General features: G+C 48.5%; 1 protein-coding gene across 2 annotated transcripts; it reads right to left on the bottom strand.

Moving 5' to 3' along the window:
- Positions 1-1,904: 1,904 nt before the first annotated feature.
- On the bottom strand, positions 1,905-21,216 carry LOC145337121 (monocarboxylate transporter 13-like). Of its 2 annotated transcripts, XM_080181889.1 has the most exons (6): positions 21,145-21,216; positions 14,379-14,561; positions 11,137-11,347; positions 9,312-9,455; positions 7,535-8,302; positions 1,905-2,554 (listed from the first exon to the last, which is right to left on the bottom strand). In XM_080181889.1, exons 3-6 carry the CDS (start codon positions 11,339-11,341, stop codon positions 2,346-2,348), a joined length of 1,326 nt encoding a protein of 441 aa, XP_080038015.1. In that variant the 5' UTR covers positions 11,342-11,347; positions 14,379-14,561; positions 21,145-21,216; the 3' UTR covers positions 1,905-2,345. The 2 variants fall into 2 exon arrangements, with proteins under 2 accessions (XP_080038015.1, XP_080038014.1); XM_080181888.1 differs by lacking the exon at positions 21,145-21,216 and having other exon boundaries at positions 14,379-14,748.
- Between the last annotated feature and the right edge of the window lie 4,189 nt (positions 21,217-25,405).

Here is a 25,405-nt window from a genome sequence, read left to right as displayed (position 1 = left end):
ATGGACTAGACCTGACTGTAGGGTCATGCACCTGTCTACATCAACGGGGATGAAGTGGAAATGGTCAAGAGCTTCAAGTTTCTAGGTGTCCAGATCACCAACAGCCTGTCCTGGTCCCCCCAATGCCTACACTATAGTTAAGAAAGCCCACCAATGCTTCTACTTTCTCAGAATAACAAGGAAATCTGGCCTGTCCACTACGACTCTCACCAACTTTTACAGATGCCCCATAGAAAGCATTCTTTCTGGTTGTATCACAGCTTGGTCTGGGCTCCTGCTCTGACCAAGACTGCAAGGAACTCCAAAAGGTCATGAATGTTGCTCAATCCATCACACAAACCAGCCTCCCATCCATTGACTCTGTCTACACTTCCCGCTGCGTTAGGAAAAGCAGCCAGTATAATCAAGGACCCCACACACCCCGGACATTCTCTCTTCCACCTTCTTCCGTCAGGAAAAAGATACAAAAGTCTGAGGTCACGCATCAACCGACTCAAGGACAGCTTCTTCCCAGCTGCTGTCAGACTTTTGAATGGACTACCTTGCATTAAGTTGATCTTTCTCTACACCCTAGCTATGACTGTGACACTACATTCTGCACTCTCCTTTCCTTCTCTATGAACAGTATGCTTTGTATAGCACACAAGAAACAATGCTTTTCACTGTATCCCAGTACATGTGACAATAATAAATCAAATCAAAAGATAGATGGTTTTTTATCCTGGTCCTTCCTGCATTTTTCTTTTTTTAAATTGTTTATCTATTAAAGTCACAAGTAGGCTTACATTAACACTGCAATGAAGCTACTGTGAAAATACCCTAGTTGCCACACTGTGGCACTTGTTGGGATACACTGAGGGAGAATTTAGCATAGCCAAAGCACCTAACCTACACATCTTTTGATTTGATTTGTCACAAATATTGGGAATCAGTGAATAGTATCTTTTCTTGCACACTATACAGACAAAGCATACTGTTCATAGAGAAGGAAAGGAGATGGTGCAGAATATAGTGTTACAGTCATAGCTAGGGTGTGGAGAAAGATCAACTTAGTGCAAGGTAGGTCCATTCAAAAGTCTGATGGCAGCAGGGAAGAAACTGTTCTTGAGTCAGTGGATCTCAGACTTTTGAATCTTTTTCCTGACGGAAGAAGGTGGAAGAGAGAATGTCCGGGGTTCATGGGGTCCTTGATTATGCCGGCTGCTTTGCTGAGGCAGTAGAAAGCGTAGACAGAGTCAATGGATGGGAGGCTGGTTTGTGTGATGGATTGGGCTACATTTACGACCTTTTGTAGTTCCTTGTGGTCTTGGGCAGAGCAGGAGCCCATACCAAGCTGTGATACAACCAGAAAGAATGCTTTCTATGGTGCATCTGTAAAAGTTGGTGAGAGTCGTAGCTGACATGCCAAATTTCCTTAGTCTTCTGAGAAAGTAGAGGCATTGGTGGGCTTAGTTAACTATGGCATCAATGTGGAGGGACCAGGACAGGTTGTTGGTCAACTGGACACCTAAAAACTTCAAGATCTCGATCATTTCTACTTCATCACCATTGATGTAGACAGGGGCATGTTCTCCTCTATGCTTCCTGAAGTTGGTAACAGTCTCCTTCATTTTGTTGACATTGAGGTAGAGATTATTGTTGCTGCACCACTTCACCAGGTTCTGTATCTCATTCCTGTACTCTGTCTCGTCATTGTTTGAGATCCAACCCACTACGATGGGTTGGATCTTGAAAATCGTGTTGGTGGGGAATTTGGCCACCCAGCGTATAAGGAGTATAGCAGGGGAGGGGCCGAGAACACAGCCTTGTGGGGCACCGGTGTTGAGGATGAGTTGTTGCCTATCCTGACCGCTTGTGATCTGTGGGTTAGGAAGGTCGGGATCCAGATTGCAGAGGGAGGAGTTTGGAGATGAGTCTTGTAGATGTGGGAGGAAACCGGAGCACCTGGAAGAAAACTGCACGGATACGGGGAGAGACTCTGCACAGAGAGCGCCCCAAGTGAGCCTGGGTCGCTGGCTGTGTGAGGCAGCAGTGCGAACCACTCTGCCACAATGCCACCCCATTTTTCTGGTCATTTGTCTCCAAGAGACAGCAGAAGAATCCCACGCCAGGCTCTCCGGGTATGTTACAAATTTTGGGTCGATCGTTTGGCCCTCCCACCTTTCCGAGTGTGACATATACTGAGGTTGCACCGCGATGTCCCCTCCCTCCCCGGCCCCCATGGTGACCATCCTGGATAGACGGAGACAGCTGACCATGGGAGGGGGAGAGGGGGCAGGGACCTGTGCCTCGCCGCAGTGTCGCCAACAGTTTCAGTAATGAGTGAGCAGCAGCCGCTGTTCCCGTTAGTCTTCCCTGCTCGCTCCATCGGCTGGAGCAGGGCGATCTCGGCCATCCCCTTCACTGGTTGGAACGCCAGGCTGCGTCTCAGAACGGAGCATGGCGCAGGTGAGGAAACCCGGCAGAAGGAGCAGGGTAAGGGACCCCACCAGGATGAAACCACCCGCAGCCATGAAGGAGATGGTGTAACTTTGTGTCATGTCCTCCAGGAACCCTGAGAAAAGGAGAGACAACATGGAATCATAGACCCTCAAATATCTACAATCTGTATCAGGGACAGAGTGTAACATAGCAAAATTCGCAGGTGATACCAAAGGAGGTGGGCAGTGAAGGAAAGTAAAGTATTTATTAGTGTCACAAGTAGGCTTAGGTTAACACTGCAATGAAGTTACTGTGAAAATCCCAAGTCGCCACATCCGGGCACCTGCTCTGGTAACACTGAGGGAGAATTTAGCACCTAACCAGCGTGTCTTTTGGACTGTGGGAGGAAATGGGAGCACCCAGAGGAAACCCACGCAGACACTGGGAGAATGTGCAGACTCTGAACAAACAGTGACCTCCAGCCAGGAATCGAAGCCAGGTCCCTGGCGCTGTGAGGCAGCAGTGCTGACCGCTGTGCCAAGGAGATAACGGGCAGGATTTTCTGACTGCGCTCGCTCCCAGATTGTTAAATCCCTCCCGAGGTTGTCAGACGTTTACGTGGTCCGCTTCCCCTCCTGCCTGCTATGATTCCCATGGGGGGTGAGACGGGGAGATTCCACCGACTGAGTTTGCAAGTGGTAATTGATAGGCTAGGAGAATGGACGGCACAGTGGTTAGCACTGCAGCCTCACAGCGCCAGGGACCCGGGTTCGATTCCCGACTTGGGTCACTGTGTGGAGTCTGCATATTCTCCGTATTGGTTTCCTCGGGGTGCTCCGGTTTCTTCCCACAGTCTTAAAATATGGAGGTTAGGTGGATTGGCCATGCTAAATTGCCCCTTAGTGTCCAAAGATGTGCAGGCTAGGTGGATTGGCCATGCTAAATTTTCCCTTAGTGTCCAAAGTTGTGCAGGTTAGGGTGGATTGGCCATGCTAAATTGTCCCTTAGTGTCCAAAGATGTGCAGGTTAGGGTGGCTTGGCCATGCTAAATTGTCCCTTAGTGTCCAAAGATGTGCAGGTTAGGGTGGCTTGGCCATGCTAAATTGTCCCTTAGTGTCCAAAGATGTGTAGGTTAGGGGGATTGGCCATGCTAAATTGTCCCTTAGTGTCCAAAGATGTGCAGGTTAGGGTGGCTTGGCCATGCTAAATTGTCCCTTAGTGTCCAAAGATGTGCAGGTTAGGGTGGCTTGGCCATGCTAAATTGCCCCTTAGTGTCCAAAGATGTGCAGGTTAGGGTGGCTTGGCCATGCTAAATTGTCCCTTAGTGTCCAAAGATGTGCAGGTTAGGTGGATTGGCCATGCTAAATTGTCCCTTAGTGTCCAAAGATGTGCAGGTTAGGGTGGCTTGGCCATGCTAAATTGTCCCTTAGTGTCCAAAGATGTGTAGGTTAGGGGGATTGGCCATGCTAAATTGTCCCTTAGTGTCCAAAGATGTGCAGGTTAGGGTGGCTTGGCCATGCTAAATTGTCCCTTAGTGTCCAAAGATGTGCAGGTTAGGGTGGCTTGGCCATGCTAAATTGCCCCTTAGTGTCCAAAGATGTGCAGGTTAGGGTGGCTTGGCCATGCTAAATTGTCCCTTAGTGTCCAAAGATGTGCAGGTTAGGTGGATTGGCCATGCTAAATTACTCCTTAGGATCAGGGGGATTAGTGGGGCAAATATTGTGGAGTTAGGGGCATAGGACCTGGATGGGGTTGTGGTTCGATGGACTGAGTAACCTCTTTCTGTACTGTAGGGATTCGATGAACCAAGGCCTGGGGTTTGTTCACACCAGGAGCTGGAGAAACACAGGCTTTGAGTGGCCAGGGACCATTCCCTGAGGCCCAGGACTGGGAGAGACTTCCCTTTATCTAGGCTCAACTGCGACCAACTTTCTGACAGCCCCAAATTCCAAAATTTCCATTCTTGAGGGTGAATTCAATTATTGCAAACAAACGCTCTAATTTCCATCGCAATGTTCAGTGGGGTGAGGTTCTGACTTTGAAAACAAGCCATTTCTTCCTTTCCAGCTAGATTTTTTCTTCAGATTCCTGACATGATAGGGCTGGGTCTGGGCATTACGCCAAGTATCTGAGGCACTTCCAAAGAACAAAGAAAATTACAGCACAGGAACAGGCCCTTCAGCCCTCTGTGCCTGCACCTGACTGAATTAAAACCCCTTACCCTTACTATTCCTCTAATCCCATCCTATTCATGATGTGGAGAGGTGCTGGACTGGGGTGGGCACAGTAACAAGTCCCACAACACCAGGTTAAATTCCAACATTATTTGGTATCACGAGCTTTCATAGCGCTGCTCCTTCGTGTGGTGAAGGAGCAGTGTTCCAAAAGCTTATGATACCAAAAAAACCCTGCTGGACTTTAACCTGGTGTTTTGAGACTTTGTCCTATTCATGTATTTGTCAAGACGTCCCTTAAAAGTCACTATCGTATCTGCTTCCCTCAGCAGCGAGTTCCAGGCACCCACCACCCTCTGTGTAAAAAAAAACTTGCCCCTCGCACCTTAAACCTGTGCCCCCCCAGTAATCGACTCTCCCACCCCAGGAAAAAGCTTCTGACTATCCGTTCTGTCCATGCCTCTCGTAATCTCCCAGGTTGTTCATTTCACGGTACTCTATCCTTTAGAGCAGAGTTTGATCCAGTCTCAGAATTAGTCTCACTGGCACACTCGTTCCTGTTGGAACCTGAGCAGGGATTGGCATCTCAGTCTTGCCAACTGAGATGAACCAACATCGGCAAACATTTCAGTGAAGGGCCAATTTCTTGCAGAGTATCGTTGGATCAGTAACACAGGGTCACGTGACCTCCTCCTGTGCCATAGAGTTCTACGAATTCTACAGGAGGCAGGCAGATGGGACGTTGGCCTTTATAGCGAGAAGATTTGAGTATAGGGGTTGGGATGTTTTACTGCAATCACCAGATTGATTCCAGAGATGAGGACTGTGTCGTATGAAGAGAGATTGAACAGTTTAGGCCGATACTCTCTGGAATTGAGAAGAATAAGGGGAGATCAAATTGAGGTCTACAAGATGATAAAAGGTTCTTCCTCTTGTGCGACATTCTAGGACGAGAGGTCACAGTCTGAGGAGAAGGGGCAGCAAATTTAAAACCGAATTTGAGGAGAAACTCCTTCTCCCAAAGGGCTGTGAAATTCGCTCCCCCCAAAGTGCAGTGGGCGCTGGGACAGTGAGTACATTTAAGGAGGAGTTAGACAGATTTTTAATTGGGAATGGGAAGTTGAAGGGTTACGGGGAGAAGGCAGGGATATGGGGATGAGGAGTGTATCAGCCATGATCGAATGATGGAGCAGACTTGATGGGCCGAATGGTCTGATTCCGCTCCTATATCTTATGAATTGTACAGGGCATTGGTGAGGCCACACCTGGAGTATTGTGTGCAGTTTTGGTGTCCTTATCTGAGGGAGGATATCATTGCTATAGAGGGTACAGTGGCATGGTGGTTAACACTGTTGCCTCAAGTGCTAGGGACCCGGATTTGATTCCCGACTCAGGTCACTGTGTGGAGTTTGTATGTTCTCCCCATGTCTGCGTGGGTTTCCTTCGGGTGCTCCAGTTTCCCCCCACAGTCCGAAAGACGAGCTGGTTAGGGTGCATTGGCTGTGCTAAATTCTCCCTCAGTGTGACCTGAACAGGCGCCAGAGTGTGGCAACAAGGGGATTTTCACAGTAACTTCATTGCAGTATTAATGTAAGCCTACTTGTGACGTTAATAAATAAATGTAAGCTTAAAGAGTGCAGAGAAGGTTTCCCAGGCTGATTCCTGGGATGGCAGGGCTGTCATATGATGGGAGACTAAGTCGGTTAGAATTATATTCACTGGAGTTAAGGAGAGTGAGAGGGGATCAGATAGAAACTTATAAAATTCTAACAGGGTTAGACAGGGTAGATTGAGAAAGAATGTTCCTGATGGTGGGGTGAGTACAGAACTAGGGGTCAGAGTTTGAGGATAAGGGGTAAACCTTTTAGGACTGAGGTGAGGAGAAATTTCTTCACCCAGAGGGTGGTGAATGTGTGGAATTCACTCCCACAGAAAGTAGTTGAGGCCAAAACGTTGTGTGATTTCAAGAAGGAATTAGATATCGCTCTTGGGGCGAAAGGATCGAGGAATATGGAGGGAAGGGGGGATCTGGATACTGAGTTTGATGATCAGAGATGACCGTGATGAATGGCGGAGCAGGTCTGAAGGGCCGAATGGCCTACTCCTGCTTCTAGTTTCTATGTGACGGGGGAGATCCCAAGCTTATAGACCCCCACGGAGTGGGGGTGGGGGTAGTTGGCAGGGAAGGGGTGGAGGAGCTGAGGGGTTCCTGAAGGAATCTACTGCACCTTCCAAGAGAGACTTTCCTTAAATACCCACTGGAGGGAAATCCTCCTAAGGGACAATTTAGCATGGCCAATCCCCCTAACCCACACATCTTTGGACACCAAGGGAAAATTTAGCATGGCCAATCCCCCTAACCCACACATCTTTGGACACTAAGGGGCAATTTATCATGGCCAATCCCCCTAACCCACACATCTTTGGACACTAAGGGGCAATTTAGCATGGCCAATCCACCTAACCCACACATCTTTGGACACTAAGGGGCAATTTAGCATGGCCAATCCACCTAACCCACACATCTTTGGACACTAAGGGGCAATTTAGCATGGCCAATCCACCTAACCCACACATCTTTGGACACTAAGGGGCAATTTAGCATGGCTAATTGACCTAATCTGCACATCTTTGGACGCTAAGGGACAATTTAGCATGGCTAATCCACCTAACCTGCGCATCTTTGGACACTAAGGGACAATTTAGCATGGCCAATCCACCTAATCCGCACATCTTTGGACACTAAGGGACAATTTAGCATGGCCAATCTACCTACCTTGCACATCTTTGGATACTAAGGGACAATTTAACATGGCCAATCCACCCTAACCCGTACGTACTAGGATGAGATTGAATGATTCAGCCTTGGAATTACAGTCAATGTACCCTCAGCAGTTGGAAGTAAGGACGGGAGTGGACGGAGTGCGTGTGTTTATTACCTGACAAGGGAGGCCCAAGGAGCCCACCGATACTCAGGTGCATCAGGAAGAGACCGGTCGCGCTGAGAATCCGTCCCAATCCCACGATCTCCGGGAGGGTGGAGAAGAAGAGAGGCGCCAGGCCGCCGGCACAGAAGCCATAAAAAGTGCCGAGTCCCATGAGGCTGGAGTAGGAGTGGGCGGTGGGGATGAGCAGGAAGCTGACTCCGGTCAGAACGCTCCAGAGGAACAACACGTGGACTTTCCCAATCAGCCGGAGGTCCGACACCCAGCCGGAAAACAGGCGCGCCACCGTCTCCGAGATGGCGGTGACGGACATCAGGAAGGCCGCCTCGTAATCGGTCAGTCCAAGGCTCTTCCCGTGGGCCACCAGATGGACGTAAGGGACAAAGTAGCCCGTGGTCACCAAAACCAAGGCGCAACTGTACACCATGAAGCCACGGTGCAGGAAGAGAGTCAAGTCAAAGGCTGAGGCCACTTTCCCCCAACATCCGTCACCGGCACTTCCAGCCGAGGGCAGGTCCTCGATGAGCCTGATTGGTCTGAGCAGGGCGGCACAGACGCAGAGGTTCAGCATCATGGCGGACACGACCTGGAGGGCCCCCCGCCAACCGTAGCCATCGATCAGGAACTGGAAGAGCGGGGGGAAGAAGAAGGAGGCAATCCCCACTCCGGTAAAGGCCAGACCCGTCGCCAGGGCTCTCCGCCTCCTGAAGTACCTGGGGATGGTGGTGATGGTAGGGGTGAAGACTAAAGCCCAACCAAAACCTGGAGGGAGCAAAACGTAGGACACTGAAGCACGTTCTCTACAAAGAACAAAGAAAATTATAGCACAGGAACAGGCCCTTCAGCCCCTCCAAGCCCATGTCAACCATGCTGCCTGACTGAACTAAAACCCCCTACCCTTCCGGGGACCATATCCCTTTATTCCAATCCTATTTGTCCAGTTGACCCTGGGGAAAAGCTTCTTACTATCGATGCCTCTGGTAATCTTGTAGACTTCTACCAGTCTCCCCTCAACCTCCGTGGCTCCAGTGAGAACAAACCAAGTTTCTCCAACCTCTCCTCATAGCTAATGTCCTCCACACCAGGGCAACATCCTGGTAAAAGAAGCCACATTACATGAGGAGAAAAGGTTTCTTTTTTACCCCTGAGTTGTTAGGATCTGGAATATCGCTGGGACTGTGCTGGAGGCAGATTCAACCAAAGTTTCAAAAGCGAATTGGATCAGAAACTGCAAACAAAATGTGGGGAAAAGGGGAGGAGATGCCTTGTCGATGATGACCAGGTTTTCCAAACCAAACCGATCCCATTTGCCTGTGTTTGGCCCATATCCCTCAGTGGGTGGCACAGTGCTTAGCACGGCTGTCTCACAGTGCCAGGGACCCCGGTTCGATTCCTGGCTTGGATCGCTTCTGCGCAGAGTCTGCACATTCTCCCCGTGTCTGCGTGGGCTTCCTCCGGGTTCCTCCCACAGTCCGAAAGATGCGCGCGGGTTAGGTGAATTGGCCGTGTTAAATTGCAGGGGTACTAGCTGCAGGTACATCCCTGTGGTTATGGGGATAAGGCCCGGGTGGGATTGTGATCAGCGCAGACTCGATGGGCCGAATGGCCTCCTTCTGCACGTACGATGCTATTGCAGTGGAAAAAGGCCGTGAGGGACACACCTGGTGACCCACGTGACGATGGTGAGTCCTCGCGATCAGTCACAGAGTGGGAGAGAGGGAATGAATTCAAATTCTGAGCAGAGCACCCAGACTAATCCTGATGGGCTGACCTGTCAGGAGTCCAACGGAGAGATACATGTGGAGCAGGGTCTGTCCGAAAGAACCTGCAAGCATCCCCAGTGAAGCCAAAACCCCACCGACCATCACCACGGTGCGAGCTCCATACTGCATCCCAAATACACTCCCCACCGGACCTGCCCAGGGAAACACAACAGGACGTTAGGAAGCAGAAGGAAACCATTTGGCCCATCTCTGAGTCTATCGCCGCCGCTGAACGAGATCATTGGGGCAGGTAACCCAACCCGCCTCGTCCCCGTAACCCCCGATTTCCTCTCTGATTAAAAATCCCTCGATCTCAGCCACATTTCTCTGAAAATCAGTGGACAGGTCCAAATAAAAAAATACAGAGGATAGAATCGTACAATCCCTGCAGGACAGAAAGAGGCCATTCGGCCCATCGAGCCTACACCGAGAACTATCCCCCATAGACTTTATCCCTGTAAACGCACACATTTTACCCTGTTAATCCCCCTGACACTAATAGGCAATTTAGCATGGCCAATCCACCTAACCCACACATCTTTGGACACTAAGGGGCAATTTAGCATAGCCAATTCTCCCTAACCTGTGCATCTTTGGGTCACTAAGGGGCTACTTAGCATGGCCAATCCACCCTAACCTGCATATCTTTGGATACTAACGTGGCAGGGGGATGGGAACCGATAGAGGGAGTCAGAGGGAAGTAAAGTGGGGACAGAAACAAGAAGCAGTGAGGGGAAAAGTGAGAGGCAGAGAAACTAAAGGTAAAAATCGAGAAGGGGGCCACCATGCAGAGACTATGGAGAACTCAGTGGATGGGTCCAACAAAGCTAAAGAAATAAAATACAGAGAGAGTGTACAGGACTGGACAGATAGTCTGAGAAAGCAGAGAGCAAGGGCAGTCAAAATTAAACTGCATTTATTTCAATGCAAGAGGCCCTGATGGGCAAGGCAGATGAACTCACCACCACTTTCTCAAAGGCAATTAGGGATGGGCAATGAGCGAGCAACGCCCATGTCCCACAGATGAATAAAAAGAAAATGCTATTACCCAGTGGACAATCCACTTTGACCTTTCAACCCTTTTGGATGTGGAGGAGGTGGGGAGGAGGGCGGGGGGGTGCTAGCATTTTTTGTGTGAGAAAGAGCTTCCTCACCTTAGTATCCAAAGATGTGCAGGTTAGGTGGAATGGCCATGCTAAATTGTCCCTTAGTGTCCAAAGATATACGGGTTAGGGGGATTGGCCATGCTAAATTGCTCCTTAGTGTCCAAATATATACGGGTTAGGGGGATTGGCCATGCTAAATTGCTCCTTAGTGTCCAACGATGTGTAGGTTAGGTGGATTGGCCATGCTAAATTGTCCCTTAGTGTCCAAAGATGTGTAGGTTAGGTGGATTGGCCATGCTAAATTGTCCCTTAGTGTCCAAAGATGTGTAGGTTAGGGTGGATTGGCCATGCTAAATTGTCCCTTAGTGTCCAAAGATATACGGGTTAGGTGGATTGGCCTCCTTCCGCACTGCAGCGATTCAATGATTCCATTCTGTGACTGACCCTCCACAAGCCGAACCATCTTCCTCTGTGCCAGGTATGACTCCAACCAGCAGAGAGTTCGCCCCCTGGTTCCCATTGAGGGCACAGAGGCAGTTTGAATCAAGGTGGATAAAAGGAGTTAAATCAGCCATGAACAGCAGGCCCGAGGGGCTGAATAGCCTCTTGCCATTCACTGCTGTCCCTCGAGAGATTGGACCTCTTGCTCAATGCACCCCCGAGGAGGTGTTTTTCTTTTCTCTTACGAGGGAGACGTTAGGTTCAGGGTGAGGGAACGGGGACTAACTTGCAAACTGCTGCGTTGCCATGGTGATGGAGGTGATCCAAGAGACGCGGCTGGAAGATTCCTGGAAGTGCTGGGTGAACTGGATGAAGAAGATGCCAAAGGATCTCGTGACGCCGTTCATGAGGCAGTTCATCAGGAAGCTGGCCAGGACCACCATCCAGCCCCAACCTCCATCCGGGGGCGCTTCGAGGACAGGCTGGGACATCGGAGCCTGGGGAGACAACACAGCAACGGAAGGGTTAATGGGGAACAGCTCAGCAACGGAAGGGTTAATGGGGAACAGCTCAGCACTGAAAGGGTTAATGGGGAACAGCTCAGTAACAAGAGGGCTAATGGGGAACAGCTCAGTAACAAGAGGGCTAATGGGGAACAGCTCAGCACTGAAAGGGTTAATGGGGAACAGCTCAGCAACAGAAGGGTTAATGGGGAACAGCTCAGCACTGAAAGGGTTAATGGGGAACTGCTCAGTAACAAGAGGGCTAATGAGGAACAGCTCAGCACTGAAAGGGTTAATGGGGAACAGCTCAGCAATGGAAGGGTTAATGGGGAACAGCTCAGCAATGGAAGGGTTAATGGGGAACAGCTCAGCAACGAAAGGGTTAATGGGGAACAGCTCAACAACAGAAGGGTTAATGGGGAACAGCTCAGTAACGGAAGGGTTAATGGGGAACAGCTCAGCAACGGAAGGGTTAATGGGGAACAGCTCAGCAATGGAAGGGTTAATGGGGAACAGCTCAACAACAGAATGGGGAACAGCTCAGCAACGGAAGGGTTAATGGGGAACAGCTCAGTAACAAGAGGGTTAATGGGGAACAGCTCAACGATGAAAGGGTTAATGGGGAACAGCTCAGCAACGAAAGGGTTAATGGGGAACAGCTCAGCACTGAAAGGGTTAATGGGAACAACATGTCAGACCAGGCATGATCAGATTGAATGGCGGAACAAGCTTGAAGGGCCAAGTGGCCTAATTTTGTTTAATTTATATGTTTGAATGTGTGCGAGACCCTCTGACAGTGCGGTGTTCCCTCAGCACTGACCCTCTGACAATGCGGCGCTCCCTCGGCACTGACCCTCTGACAGTGTGGCGCTCCCTCGGCACTGACCCTCTGACAGTGCGGTGTTCCCTCAGCACTGACCCTCTGACAATGCGGCGCTCCCTCGGCACTGACCCTCTGACAGTGTGGCGCTCCCTCGGCACTGACCCTCTGACAGTGCGGCGCTCCCTCGGCACTGACTCTCTGACAGTGCGGCGCTCCCTCAGCACTGACCCTCTGACAGTGCGGCACTCCCTCAGCACTGACCCTCTGACAGTACGGCACTCCCTCAGCACTGACCCTCTGACAGTGCGGCACTCCCTCAGCACTGACCCTCTGACAGTGCGGCACTCCCTCAGCACTGACCCTCTGACAGTGCGGCACTCCCTCAGCACTGACCCTCTGACAGTACGGCACTCCCTCAGCACTGACCCTCTGACAGTGCGGCACTCCCTCAGCACTGACCCTCTGACAGTGCGGCGCTCCCTCAGCACTGACCCTCTGACAGTGTGGCGCTCCCTCAGCACTGACCCTCTGATGGTGCGGCACTCCCTCAGCACTGACCCTCTGACGGTGCGGCGCTCCCTCAGCACTGACCCTCTGACAGTGCGGCGCTCCCTCAGCACTGACCCTCTGACAGTGCGGCGCTCCCTCAGCACTGACCCTCTGACAGTGCAGCACTCCCTCAGCACTGACCCTCTGACAGTGCGGCGCTCCCTCAGCACTGACCCTCTGACAGTGCGGCGCTCCCTCAGCACTGATCCTCTGACAGTGCGGCGCTCCCTCAGCACTGACCCTCTAACATCACGCAAACTAGCTTCCCATCCATCGACTCCGTCTACACTTCCCGCTGTCTCGGGAAAAGCAGCCAGCACAATTAAGGACCCCACGCACCTCGGACATTCTCTCTTCCACCTTCTTCCGTCGGGAAAAAGATACAAAAGTCTGAGGTCACGTACCAACCGACTCAAGAACAGCTTCTTCCCTGCTGCTGTCAGACTTTTGAATGGACCTACCCTATATTAAGCTGATCTTTCTCTACACCCTAGCTATGACTGTAACACTACATTCTACACCCTCTCCTTTCCTTCTCTACGACTGGTGTGCTTTGTCTGTGCAGCGCGTAAGAAACAATACTTTTCACTCTATCCCAGTGACGATAATAAATCAAATCAAATCACTTAACTGAGGTCTGAGATGAAGCTCAGAAAGGTCAGCGCTGAGGCAGTTAGTTGAGTGATGAGATAAAGTAAAGGCCTCAATTTTACCTGGAATGATGACAGGACTGTTTGTGAAACCTCTCCAGTCCCACCCTTGGATTAAACTGGTGTACCTCCGCGACCAGTTTCTGGAATCTCTGCAGGGCAGTTACAAAGGAAAGAACGGCATCCAGTGAATCTGGTTAGACCAGAAGGTAGTAAGCAAGTTTGGGGGTGGCGGGGATAGGGGGGCAGCCCTGAGTGAGGGTCACTGGACTGACAGATACTGTTAACACAAGAGCTGTGATCAGGGAGATACTGTCTCTCAGGAAGAGCACAGTGAGTTGATTAACAAATGGTTAGGCTGGTTAAAGTATAACCACAGCCTGGTTTAGAGTTAGGGATTGTCTCCAAATCACCTCTACTGAAGTTGAAATGAAGAAATGAGAATTTTGAGAATCAGAGTGTGATCGAACAGTTCCACCCCCGCCCCCCACCACACCTTCACACAACAGCAATCCTTACCGTTTACACCCTCCTCCCACATTGCCCCTCGAGGAGGCGGGGGTGAGCCCTTCCCTTTTATTTTACTTGGTAACGTCACAAGTAGGCTTACATTAACACTGCAATGAAGCTACTGTGAAAATCCTCCGGTCGCCACACTCCCAACTCTGTTCAGGGTAACACTGAGGGAGAATTTAGCACCTAACCAGCACGCCTTTCGGAGTGTGGGAGGAAACCGGAGCACCCGGAGGAAACCCATGCAGACATGGGGAGAACGTGCAGGCTCTGCGCAGACAGTGATCCAAGCTGGGAATCAAACCTGGGACGCTGGTGCTGTGAGGCAGCAGTGCTAACCCACTGTGCCAGCGTGCCACCCATATGAGACAGACAGACACACGTACACACACAAAAACACACTCACAGATGCACACATACACTCACACACACACACACACACACACAAAAACACACACACACACACACACACACACAGGTAGAGACTCACCCAGTAATGTTAATCTTGAACCCGCTATAGTCCATGTTGGAGTACATACACCCTCAGCGCTGTTAGGAAGGAAATTCTGGATTTTGACCCAGTGACGGTGAAGGAATGGCCGATATATTTCCAAGTCAGGTTGGTGTGTGGCTCGGAGGGGAATCTCCAGGTGATAATGTTCCCCAGTTTGTGCTACAAGACAGTAATAGGCAGGGCTGGAGGAAACAGTCTGGGAAAGATGGGTCTGTTACTAACTACCAGGCAACACTGTACATGAGGATTCAGCATTTGGGTCAGTCATTGGAGACGGTGAGAGATTGGAGGGTGGGTGAGGTGTATCGGAGGGTGAGTGAAAGGAGGTGGGTGTGGTGTATCGGAGGGTGGGTGCGGTGTATCGGAGGGTGGGCGAGGTGTATTGGAGGGTGGGTGAACGGAGGGTGGATGAAGTGTATTGGAGGTTGGGTGAGGTATATTGAGGATATATTGAGGGGATTGAATATAAAAGTAGGGAGGTCTTGCTGCGGCTGTACACAGCACTGGTGAGGCCGCAGCTGGAGTACTGTGTGCAGTTTTGGTCGCCGCACTTACGCAAGGATATTTTGGCCTTGGAGGGAGTGCAGAGGAGGTTTACTAGGCTGATACTGGAGTTGAGGGGGTTGAGCTATGAGGAGAGGCTGAATAAACTAGGCTTGTACTCGTTAGAGTTTAGAAGAATGAGGGGAGATCTCATTGAGACGTATAAGATGATGAATGGGATGGATAGGATAGAGGTGGAGAGACTCTTCCCGCTCAGAAAGGACAGTAGGACTAGGGGGCACAGCCTCAAGATAAAGGGGGGGGCGGTTTAGAACGGAGTTGAGGAGGAACTTCTTCACTCAAAGGGTGGTGAATCTCTGGAATTCTCTGCCCGTTGAGGTGGTGGAGGCTGCCTCGCTAAATATTTTTAAGACGCGGGTTGATGGGTTTTTGATAAGAGAGGGGATTAAGGGTTATGGGGAGAGGGTGGGAATGTGAGTGTGTGTATGTGAGAGTGTGTGTCTTTGTGTGTGTGAGAGTGTGTGTCTTTGTGTGTGTGAGTGTGTGTGTGTCTTTGTGTGAGCATGTGTGTCTTTGTGTGAATGTGTGTCTTTGTGTGTGTGTGTGTGTCTTTGTGTGTGTGTGTGTGTGTGTGTGTCTTTGTGTGAGCGTGTGTGTCTTTGTGTGAATGTGTGTGTGTGTGTGTGAGTGTGTGTGGTGTGAGTGTGTGTGTGTCTTTGTGTGAATGTGTGTGTGTGGTGTGTGAGTGTGTGTGGTGTGAGTGTGTGTGTGTCTTTGTGTGAATGTGTGAGCGTGTGTGAGTGTGTGTTTTTGTGTGAATGTTTGTGTCTTTGTGTGTGTGTGGTGTGGTGTGTGTGTGTCTTTGTGTGAGCATGTGTGTCTTTGTGTGAGTGTGTGTGTCTTTGTGTGAATGTGTGAGTGTGTGTCTTTGTGTGAATGTTTGTGTCTTTGTGAGTGTGTGTGTCTTTGTGTGAGTGTGGTGTGAGTGTGTGTCTTTGTGTGTGTGTGTCTTTGTGTGAGCGTGTGTGCCTGTATGAGTGTGTGTGCATGAATTCTGACTGGTGGATTTGCTGATTTATGATAGATGTGGTTCAGGCTGGGTCAGGTCCACGTTAGCTGGTTTATTGATTGTCAGGATGGGTACACTCTGGTCAGGGGGCAGAGGTCAGGCCTGGTTATACCTTATAACTGCTGGAGGAGTTAAAGATGACCTAATGTCGGCCCAGAATAGTCCCGGGTATCTCTGACAGTGAGTGTAGAACATCAAAGCTGCTCTCTGCTCATCCCAGGAAGCTGCTGAACCCTGGCCATTCACTCCCTGATCTACCAACTCAGCATCTCTTACTACCCGCTCGATATAGCCTGAGGAGTTCTTAGTGTATTTTGGTTATTGCTGGTAAACACACATCAAATCTGTAAAGATCAGAAAGTCTGTGTTTAGCTTTGCCTTGTTGTCTGGCGTCGTCTCCAGTACAGTGTGAAAGGTGTCCCCTGGAACACACAATGTTCTTCACTATTTACAGATATTCACAGATAATGCAACAATATCAACATAATGCCACTATTGATGTAGCCCAACCCATCACGCAAACCACTCTCCCATCCATTGACTCCACTTCCCACTGCCTCGGGAAAAGCAGCTAGCATAACGACAGACCTCATACACCCCGGACATTCTCTCTTCTATCTTCTTCCTTCGGGAAAAAGATACAAAAGTCTGAGGTCACGTACCAACCGACTCAAAAACAGCTTCTTCCCTGCTGCCATCAGATTTTTGAATGGACCTCCCTTACATTAAGCTGATCTTTCTCTACACCCTAGCTAAATACAAATAGGAAATATACAGCAAATGGCAGAACCCTTCAGAGTATTGATAGGCAGAGGGATCTGAAAGTGGCAATGCAGGTGGAGAAGGTAGTCAAGAAGGCATATAGCACTCTTGTCTTCATTGGCTGGAGCATTGAGTTTAAAAATTGGCAAGTCATGTTGCAGCTTCATAGAATCTCAGTTAGGCCGCACTTGGGATATAGTGTTCAATTCTGATCGCCACACTACCAGAAGGATGTGGAGGCTTTGGAGAGGGTACAGAAAAGATTTACCAGAATGGTATGGAGGGCATTAGCTTTGAGGAGAGGTTGGAGAAACTTGGTTTGTTCTCACTGGAGCGACGGAGGTCGAGGGGAGACCTGATAGAAGTCTACAAGATTATGAGAGGCCATGGACAGAGTGGATAGTCAGAAGCTTTTTCCAAAGGTGGAAGAGACAATTACTGGGGGGGGGCACAGGTTTAAGGTGCGAGCGGCAAGGTTTAAAGGAGATGTACGAGGCAGATGTTTTACTCAGAGGGTGGTGGGTGCCTAGAACTCGCTGCCAGGGGAGGGAGTGGAAGTGGATACGGTAATGACTTTTAAGGGGAATCTTGACAAATACATGAATAGGATGGGAATAGAGGGATATGGTCCCCGGAAGGGTAGGGGCTTTTAGTTAAGTCGAGCAGCAGGGTTTCTTTGTTTCTATGACTGTATCACTACATTCTGCACTCTGTCCTTTCCTTCTCCACTATGTACTCTATGAATAGTATGCTTTGTCTGTGTGGCACACAAAAAAACAATACTTTTCATTGTTCATTTATTAGTATCACAAGTAGGCTGCAATGAAATTACTGTGAAAATCCCCTAGTCGCCACACTCCGGCACCTGTTTGGGTACACTGAGCGAGAATTTAGTATGGTCAATGCACCTAACCAGCACATCTTTCAGACCATGGGAGGAAACCGACTCAACTAACTGAAGAACAGCTTCTTCCTTGCTGCCATCAGACTTTTGAATGTATCGAATTTAGCATGGCCAATCCACTTAACCCACACAGCTTTAGACACTAAGGGGCAATTTAGTATGGCCAGTCCACCTAACCTGCACGCCTTTGGACACTAAGGGACAATTTAGCATGGCCAATCTACCTAACCTGCACATCTTTGGACACTAAGGGACAATTTAGCATGGCCAATCCACCTAACCTGCACATCTTTGGACACTAAAAGGGCAATTTAGCATGGCCAATCCACCTAACCTGCGCATCTTTGGACACTAAAAGGGCAATTTAGCCTGGCCAATCTACCGACCTTGCACATCCTTGGACACTAAGGGGCAATTTAGTGCAGCTAATCCACTTAATCTACTCTCATGTTTAAGAAAGGTTTTTTAAAAACATGCAGTTTACTGCTCAGCGATGTCATTGGGTGATGGAGCTAAGCTGTGTCAGTCAGGTGATAGATTTTTTTTCCCCTTTGGGTTTTCCGTTTTGTTTTGGGGAGTGTGTTGGAAGCAGATTAGCAGCAAACTAAGAAACAATCTCCCTCTCTCTCTCTTCCTGTTCGTCTTTTGTTTGGCTCTGAAACTATTATCAGTTAGTTGGAGGAGAGGCTTCTTGTCGTCCTGCCTTAAAGAAGCTGTGTTTTGGAAAACAGATTTGACTACAACCTCTTCTGAGTTTCTTCACAGGGGATTTTCCGCATTCAACCCAGGAGGCTGGATTCCTGTAACAAATGCGCATTAATCTATGCTGTATTGTGCTTATTTGGAGGGTTTTGCGTGTTGGATGTTGGATTTGGTTGGAACACTTAGAGATATTTCCTTAAGATTTATACATTATCGTGATTGTTGTGTTTCTAGTTTGTAATTGTTAAAAGTTCTTACTAATTGTCTTACTATACATGTTAATAATATTCTTAATTAAACTTTGTTTTTGATAAAGCTCCTCGTGGGTCAGTTGGATTACACCTGAAGTGAAACATCTCATACTCATCCTAGCCAGATTCAACGTAAAATGTTACAGGTCAGGTGAGCTCCACAGAACACCTTGAAGTATCCAACCTGATTTGAACACTACTCATCTTTGGAGCCTAATTCAGCATAGCCAATTCACCTAACCTGCACATCTTCAGGGGAAATGGGTGGCACGGTAGCACACCGGTTAGCACTGCTGCCTCAGAGTGCCAGGGACCTGGATTCAATTCCTGGCTCGGGTCACTGTGTGGAGTCTGCACCTTCTCCCAGTGTCTGCATGGGTTTCCTCTGGGTGCTCTGGTTTCCTCCCAGTCCTAAAATGTGTGGATTAGGTTGCCCCTTCGTGTAAGGGGGATTAAATATGAGGGGTTATGGGGATGGGCGGGATTGTGGTTGGTGCAGACTTAATGGGCCGAATGGCCTCCCTCTGCACTGCAGGGATTGTAGGATTTTTTAAACCAGAGCATCAGGAGGAAACAGATGGGGAGAATGTGCAAACTCCACACAGACAGTGACCTGAGGCCAGAATTGAACCTGGGATCTTGACGTTGTGAGGCAGCAGTGCTAACCTGTATAATGCTAACCTGAATAAAGGAGTATAATGTTAGCAAGTGAGAGGTTATCCACTTTGGCAGGAATAATAGTAGGAGGGATTACTATTTAAAAGGCGAAAAGCTGCAGCATGCTACGGTGCAGAGGGACCTGGGGGTCCTTGTGCACGAGTCACAAAAACCCAGTCTGCAGGTGCAGCAGGTGATCAAGAAGGTGAATGGGATGCTGGCCTTTATAGCGAGGGGGATAGAATATAAAAGCAGGGAGGTCTTGCTGCAACTGTACAGGGCACTGGTGAGGCCGCAGCTGGAGTACTGTGTGCAGTTTTGGTCGCTGCGCTTGCGCAAGGATATTTTGGTCTTGGAGAGAATGCAGAGGAGGTTCACTAGGCTGATACCGGAGATGAAGGGGTTAGACTATGAAGAGAGACTGAATAGACTGGATCTAACCTCGTTGGAGTTTAGAAGGATGAGGGGGGATCTTATAGAGACGTATAAGATAATGAAGGGGATGGATAGGGTAGAGGTAGAGAGATTCTTCCCGCTCAGAAAGGATAGCAGGACTAGAGGGCACAGCCTCAAGATAAGGGGGGGTGAAGTTTAGATTGGAGTTGAGGAGGAACTTCTTCACTCAAAGGGTGGTGAATCTCTGGAATTCTCTGCCCGTTGATATGGTGGAGGCTACCTCGCTGAATATATTTAAATCATGGTAGATAGGTTTTTGATAGACAAGGGAATTAAGGGTTATGGGGAGAAAGCGGGAAAGTGGAACTGATCCACTTCAGATCAGCCATGATCTTATTGAATGGCGGGGCAGGCTCGAAGGGCTAGATGGCCTACTCCTGCTCCTATTTCTTATGTTCTTAACCACCGTGCCACCAATTTCCAGACAGTATCTGCAATGGGGAATGATTAACAGAGTGCAATGTTCGCTGTTAAAACCACCTGAGACCCCACTGCAAACTCCAACCCCTGACCATATTGTTTGACATTCACATTGTCTACAAGTGTAGCCACCTAGCACCCGAACTTCCCTGAGACTCAAGGACCAGCAGTTTCATTGTGAGAGGTTTGGAGTACAGGAGCAGGGATGTGTTGTTACAATTATACAGGGGCCTTGGTGAGGCCACACCTAGAGTATTGTGGGCAGTTTTGGTCTCCTTTTCTGAGGAAGGATGTTCTTGCTCTGGAGGGAGTGCAGTGAAGGTTTACCAGGCTGATTCCGGGGATGGAGGGACTGATGTACGAGGAGACATTGACCAGGTTAGGATTGTTTTCACTGGAGTTCAGACAAATGAGGGGGGAATCTCATAGAGACTTATAAAATTCTAACAGGACTGGACAGGGTAGATGCAGGGAGGACGTTCCCGATGGTGGGGGGAGTCCAGAACCAGGGATCACAGTCTGAGGATTGGGGGTGGACCATTTAGGACGGAGGTGAGGAGACATTTCTTCACCCGGTGAGTCTGTGGAATTCATTCCCACAGGAAGTAGTTAATGCCAAAATATTGAATGTATTCAAGAGGTGGCTGGATAGAGCACTTGGGGGTGAATGGGATCAAAGGTTATGGGGAGAAAGCAGGATGAGGCTATTGAGTTGGATGATCAGCCATGATGGTGATGAATGGCAGAGCAGGCTCGAAGGGCCAAATGGCCTCCTATCTTCCATGTTTCTATCTGCAGTAGCTGTGATCCGCCAGCAGAGGGTGGGGTTTAATCATAAGAGAGTGAAACGGGTTTCAGGTGGAGAATATTTTTCACCCTTGTTCTCAGCCATTCATTCACCGAGAGATCACTCATTGTAGCAGCTGCTGGTTCTGACGTGATTTTACCACTCCCAATGACAAATCCACTCATGTAATGATCACCCCCGTCCTGTAATCATTTTCCCAGTTCAATTACCTGTAATATGCACTCGGAACTCCCTGCAGGCATTTCCACAGCTGGTTCCAGATTTCAAGCTCCTGCAGTATGTTGTTTCTTTGTACAGGCTGGCCAGGTTCACCAAGGGGCAAAAGCATCTTTTTCAAAGAGGGAATTTTTTTATGTATTAGTGTCACAAATTGGTTTACATTAACACCGCAATGAAGTTACTGTGAAAATCACCACACTCTGGCGCCTGTTCGGGTTACACTGAGGAAGAATTTAGTACGGACAATGAACCCTAACCAGCATGTCTTTCAGACTGCGGGAGGAAGGAGCAGCACGGTGGCACAGTGACTTGCACTGCTGCCTCACAGTGCCAGGGTCCTGGGTTCAATTCCGGCCTCGGGTCACTGTCTCTGTGGAGTTTGCACATTCTCATTTCATGAGTGGGTTTTCTTTGGGAGTGAAAAGTCTAAAGTCATGTCCGTGTGGGTTTCTTCCCACAGTTCAAAGATGTGTGAGTTACATGTTGGCCGTGCTGAATTGATCATAGTGTCAGGGGAATGAGCAGGGTAAATGTGTGGGTTTGCCTGGGTGGGATTGTGGTTATTACAGACTCAATGGGCTGAATGGCCTCCTTCTGTACTGTAAGGATTCTGTGAAACTGGAGGAATCCCACGCAGACACGGGGAGAACGTGCAGACTCCACACAGACAGTGACCCAAGCTGGGAATCAAACCCGGGTCCCTGGCGCTGTGAGGCAGCAGTGCTAACCACTGTGCCACCGTGCCACCAACCTGTATAAACTGGCCTGGTCTGCCAGAGCCTCTGCAGATATACAAAATGGACAGGAAAAGATAAAGTTGGCTTTGGACCCTTCGAGGATGTGATTGGGGAATGAATAATGGGAAATAAGGACGTGACTGAGACTTTGAAGAAGCATATTTTAGCTGTCTTTACTGTAGGATACAGAAAAGGAATCCCAAAACTAATAAAGAAATTAGAGTGATAGGGGTTTACAGCACGGAAACAGGCCCTTCGGCCCAACTTGTCCATGCTATCCTTATATTTTTTTAAAACCCTTAAGCTAATCCCAATTTGCCCACATTTGGCCCATATCCCTCTCTACCCATTGTACCCATGTAACTATCTAAATGCTTTTTAAAAGATAAAATTGTACCTGCCTCCACTCCTTCCTCTGGCAGCTCGTTCCAGACACAAAATGAAGGGCAGTAGGGAGGTTGGAAATTAAAACAATCACTATCTTGTTGTTGGTGCATTGGCCTTCATTACAAAGAGGTTGGAATAGCAGAATAAAGAAATCTTACTGCAATTAAGTTGGGCCATGTTCAGACATTCAGGGTACTTTTCATTAGTCAGAGAGATTAGGATCCCAGGCACAGCCTCAGAGTAAAGGGACAACCCTTTTGGAATGAGATGAAAAATTTTTACAGGGGATTTTCGCAGTAACTTCATTGCAGTGTTAATCACAAGACTACTTGTGATTTTCTTCAGCCAGAGGGTGGTGAATTTGTGAGAATTCATTGCCACAGAAGGCTGTGGAGGCCAGGTCATTGAGTGTATTTAAGACAGAGATGGATAGGTTCTTGACTGGTAAGGGGATCAAAGTTAAGGGAAAAGGCAGGAGAATCGAGCTGAGGAACTTATTAGCCATGGAGGAGCAGACTTGATGGGCCAAATGGCCTAATTCTGCTCCTATATCTTATGATGCATAGCTTTGGCCCCCTCCTTACCCAGGGAAGAGCAGAGGAATAGGGATGTTTTACTGGAATTGTATAGGGTGTTGGTGAGGCCACATCTGGAGTAGTGTGTGCAGTTTTGGTGTCCTTAACTAAGGAAGGATGTTCTTGCTGTAGAGAGTGCAGCAAAGGTTTACCAGGCTGATTCCTGGGATGGCAGGACCGTCATATGAGGAGAGACTAAATTGGTGAGGATTATATTCATTGGAGTTTCGAAGAGTGAGAGGGGATCTCATAGAAACTTATAAAATTCTAACAGAGTTAGACAGGGTAGATTCAGAAAGAAAGTTCCCGATGGTGAAGGAGTCCAGACTGAGGTGAGGAGAAATTTCTTCACCCAGAGGGTGGTGAACATGTGGAATTCACTCCCACAGAAAGCAGTTGAGGCCAAAATGTTGTGATTTCAAGAAGAAATTAGATATAGCTCTTGGAGCTAAAAGGATCAAGGGATATGGAGGGGGGGAGGGGGATAGGTGGGATCTTGATATTGAATTTAGTGATCAACTATGATGAAAATGAATGGCAGAGCAGGCACAAAGGGCCAAATAGTCTATTTCTGCTTCTAGTTTCTATGTTTCTCTAGCTACCTAAAAGGGAATGTAACAGATTCCAGGGGTAAGAGGATTATTCCATGGTGAGGGATTGAGTAGAATGGGCTGATTTTCCTTACAGTTTGAGGATGGATCTGTTTGAAACCTTTTGATAAAATCCCAGATAATACTGGACAGGTCCCAGAATGGAACCGTGGCGAAATAGATTGCAACTTTTTGTTTAGAGATGTGATGAACAGAGTCACAAGAGTGCCAAATAACTTTAAATAACAGGATAAAATATTTATTAACCAGGGAAAGATGAACTATAATACATTTACTGCCATTGCACTTTCACAGATATATACAGATTTATAAGGATTGCACAAGTTACAGCATGATGTTCTCACTAAGTACACAGTCCCTGAAAACAAACAGGCTAACTGTGGTCAGATACAGTGCACTCTGAAACCAAGTGACCAATTCCACCCAATACAATTTCTGTGGATTTCTCATCAAATGTCCCCCGCCCCCTGATGTTTCTCACACTGAGCCAACTGGAATCTGACGTCTACCTGAGAGTTTCCAAACTTCACTCTTGGATAAGACATTTTGGAATCTACACCCGAACAACATTTTCTCTTGGATGCTTTCACCAAGAATCCACTTCCAGGATTTCAGTCTCTCTGCATTCCTCTGTTTTGGGCTGCCAGGCGCATTCAGACTTCCACACAATTTTGCAGGTGCCCAGTCTTGTCAACAGAACATCACTACTTCACGGGATGGTGAATGTTTGAAATTCTAGCTGTGGTTGTTCAGTTACTGAATACGTCCAAGATCACTATTCATTGAATTTTGGAAACAAAGGGAATCAGAGATCAGGGATACAGCTCATGAAAACGGATTTGAGGTAGTTCAGTCACGATCATATTGAATGGTGGACAAGCTCCAAAGGTGTTGTGAGACTTTTTACTCATGTGGCACAGTGGTTAGTACTGCTGCCTCAGAGCACCAGGGACTTGGTCTGATTCCTGGCTTGGGTCACTGTCTGTGCGGAATCTGCATGTTCTCCCCCCTACCCCCATGTCTGCATGGGTTTCTCCTGAAAGACGTGCTGGTTCGGTGCATTGGCCATGCTAAATTCTCCCTTTGTGTACCCAAACAGGTGCTGAAGTGTGGCTACTAGGGGATTTTCACAGTAATTTCATTTCAGTATTATGACACCAATAAACAAACCTTAACTATTTATGATATTTGCTCCTCCCTCAAAGGCTGCAAGCATGTTGATGGTGTTGGTAATGGAACAATGGCAGCTCTTTTTCCCACAGTGCCCCGCAGCTGGGAAAGGCCTCTATCAGTCAGCAGGGCCGCGCTGTACTCAGAACTCGCCACACACGCGCAGCTTCCACACCGCAGCTACTTTTTATTTATTATTTTTTAACCTTCCCCCCCGTCAGACTCTCTGTTCACCCTGGATTCTGAAGAGTCGTTGTTTCTTTTAATTTATTGGATTTATTTAAAATAAACAAGAAGCGGTGGTCAGGCCGTCAAGCCAACATGGCGGCCCCCTGAGCGCGACAAAGAGCAGCGGCCGGACAAGAAGCGACTCTCGGAGGACCAGAGTGAAGAGGAGTGCCTGAGGAGAGTCGGAGTGTGTCCTAGTGGACATCAGAGGAAACAGCAGCAGGCGCAGTGTCCCTTCCCAAAGGGTTTTTCAGTTGTTGGAGACACTGGAAAGCTTTTCAAATGTAAACCTCAGCTTCTAAATTCACCAACAATAAGAACCATTCACCAAAAGAGAAAATCTCAGCAGGTTTGGCAGTATCTGTAAAGAGAGAAAAAGGCTGACGTTTTGGGCGCGGGTGACCCTTTGTCAAAGGTAAAAGGCGTAGAAAGTGGGGAGATATTTCAACTGTAAAGTGAGGGAATGAAAGATGAGTCATAGCCACAAAAACAAGGGGAAAGGCTGCTAATGGCAGTCCAGAGAGAGAATAGAAGATGCGAATG

The sequence above is a fragment of the Carcharhinus amblyrhynchos genome, unplaced genomic scaffold, assembly GCF_965287045.1.
Source record: "Carcharhinus amblyrhynchos unplaced genomic scaffold, sCarAmb.v2.hapA scaffold_43, whole genome shotgun sequence".
Taxonomy (NCBI): Eukaryota; Metazoa; Chordata; class Chondrichthyes; order Carcharhiniformes; family Carcharhinidae; genus Carcharhinus; species Carcharhinus amblyrhynchos.
Note: the sequence above shows the minus strand (reverse complement) of the source record. Positions and strands in the feature narration are given on the sequence as shown.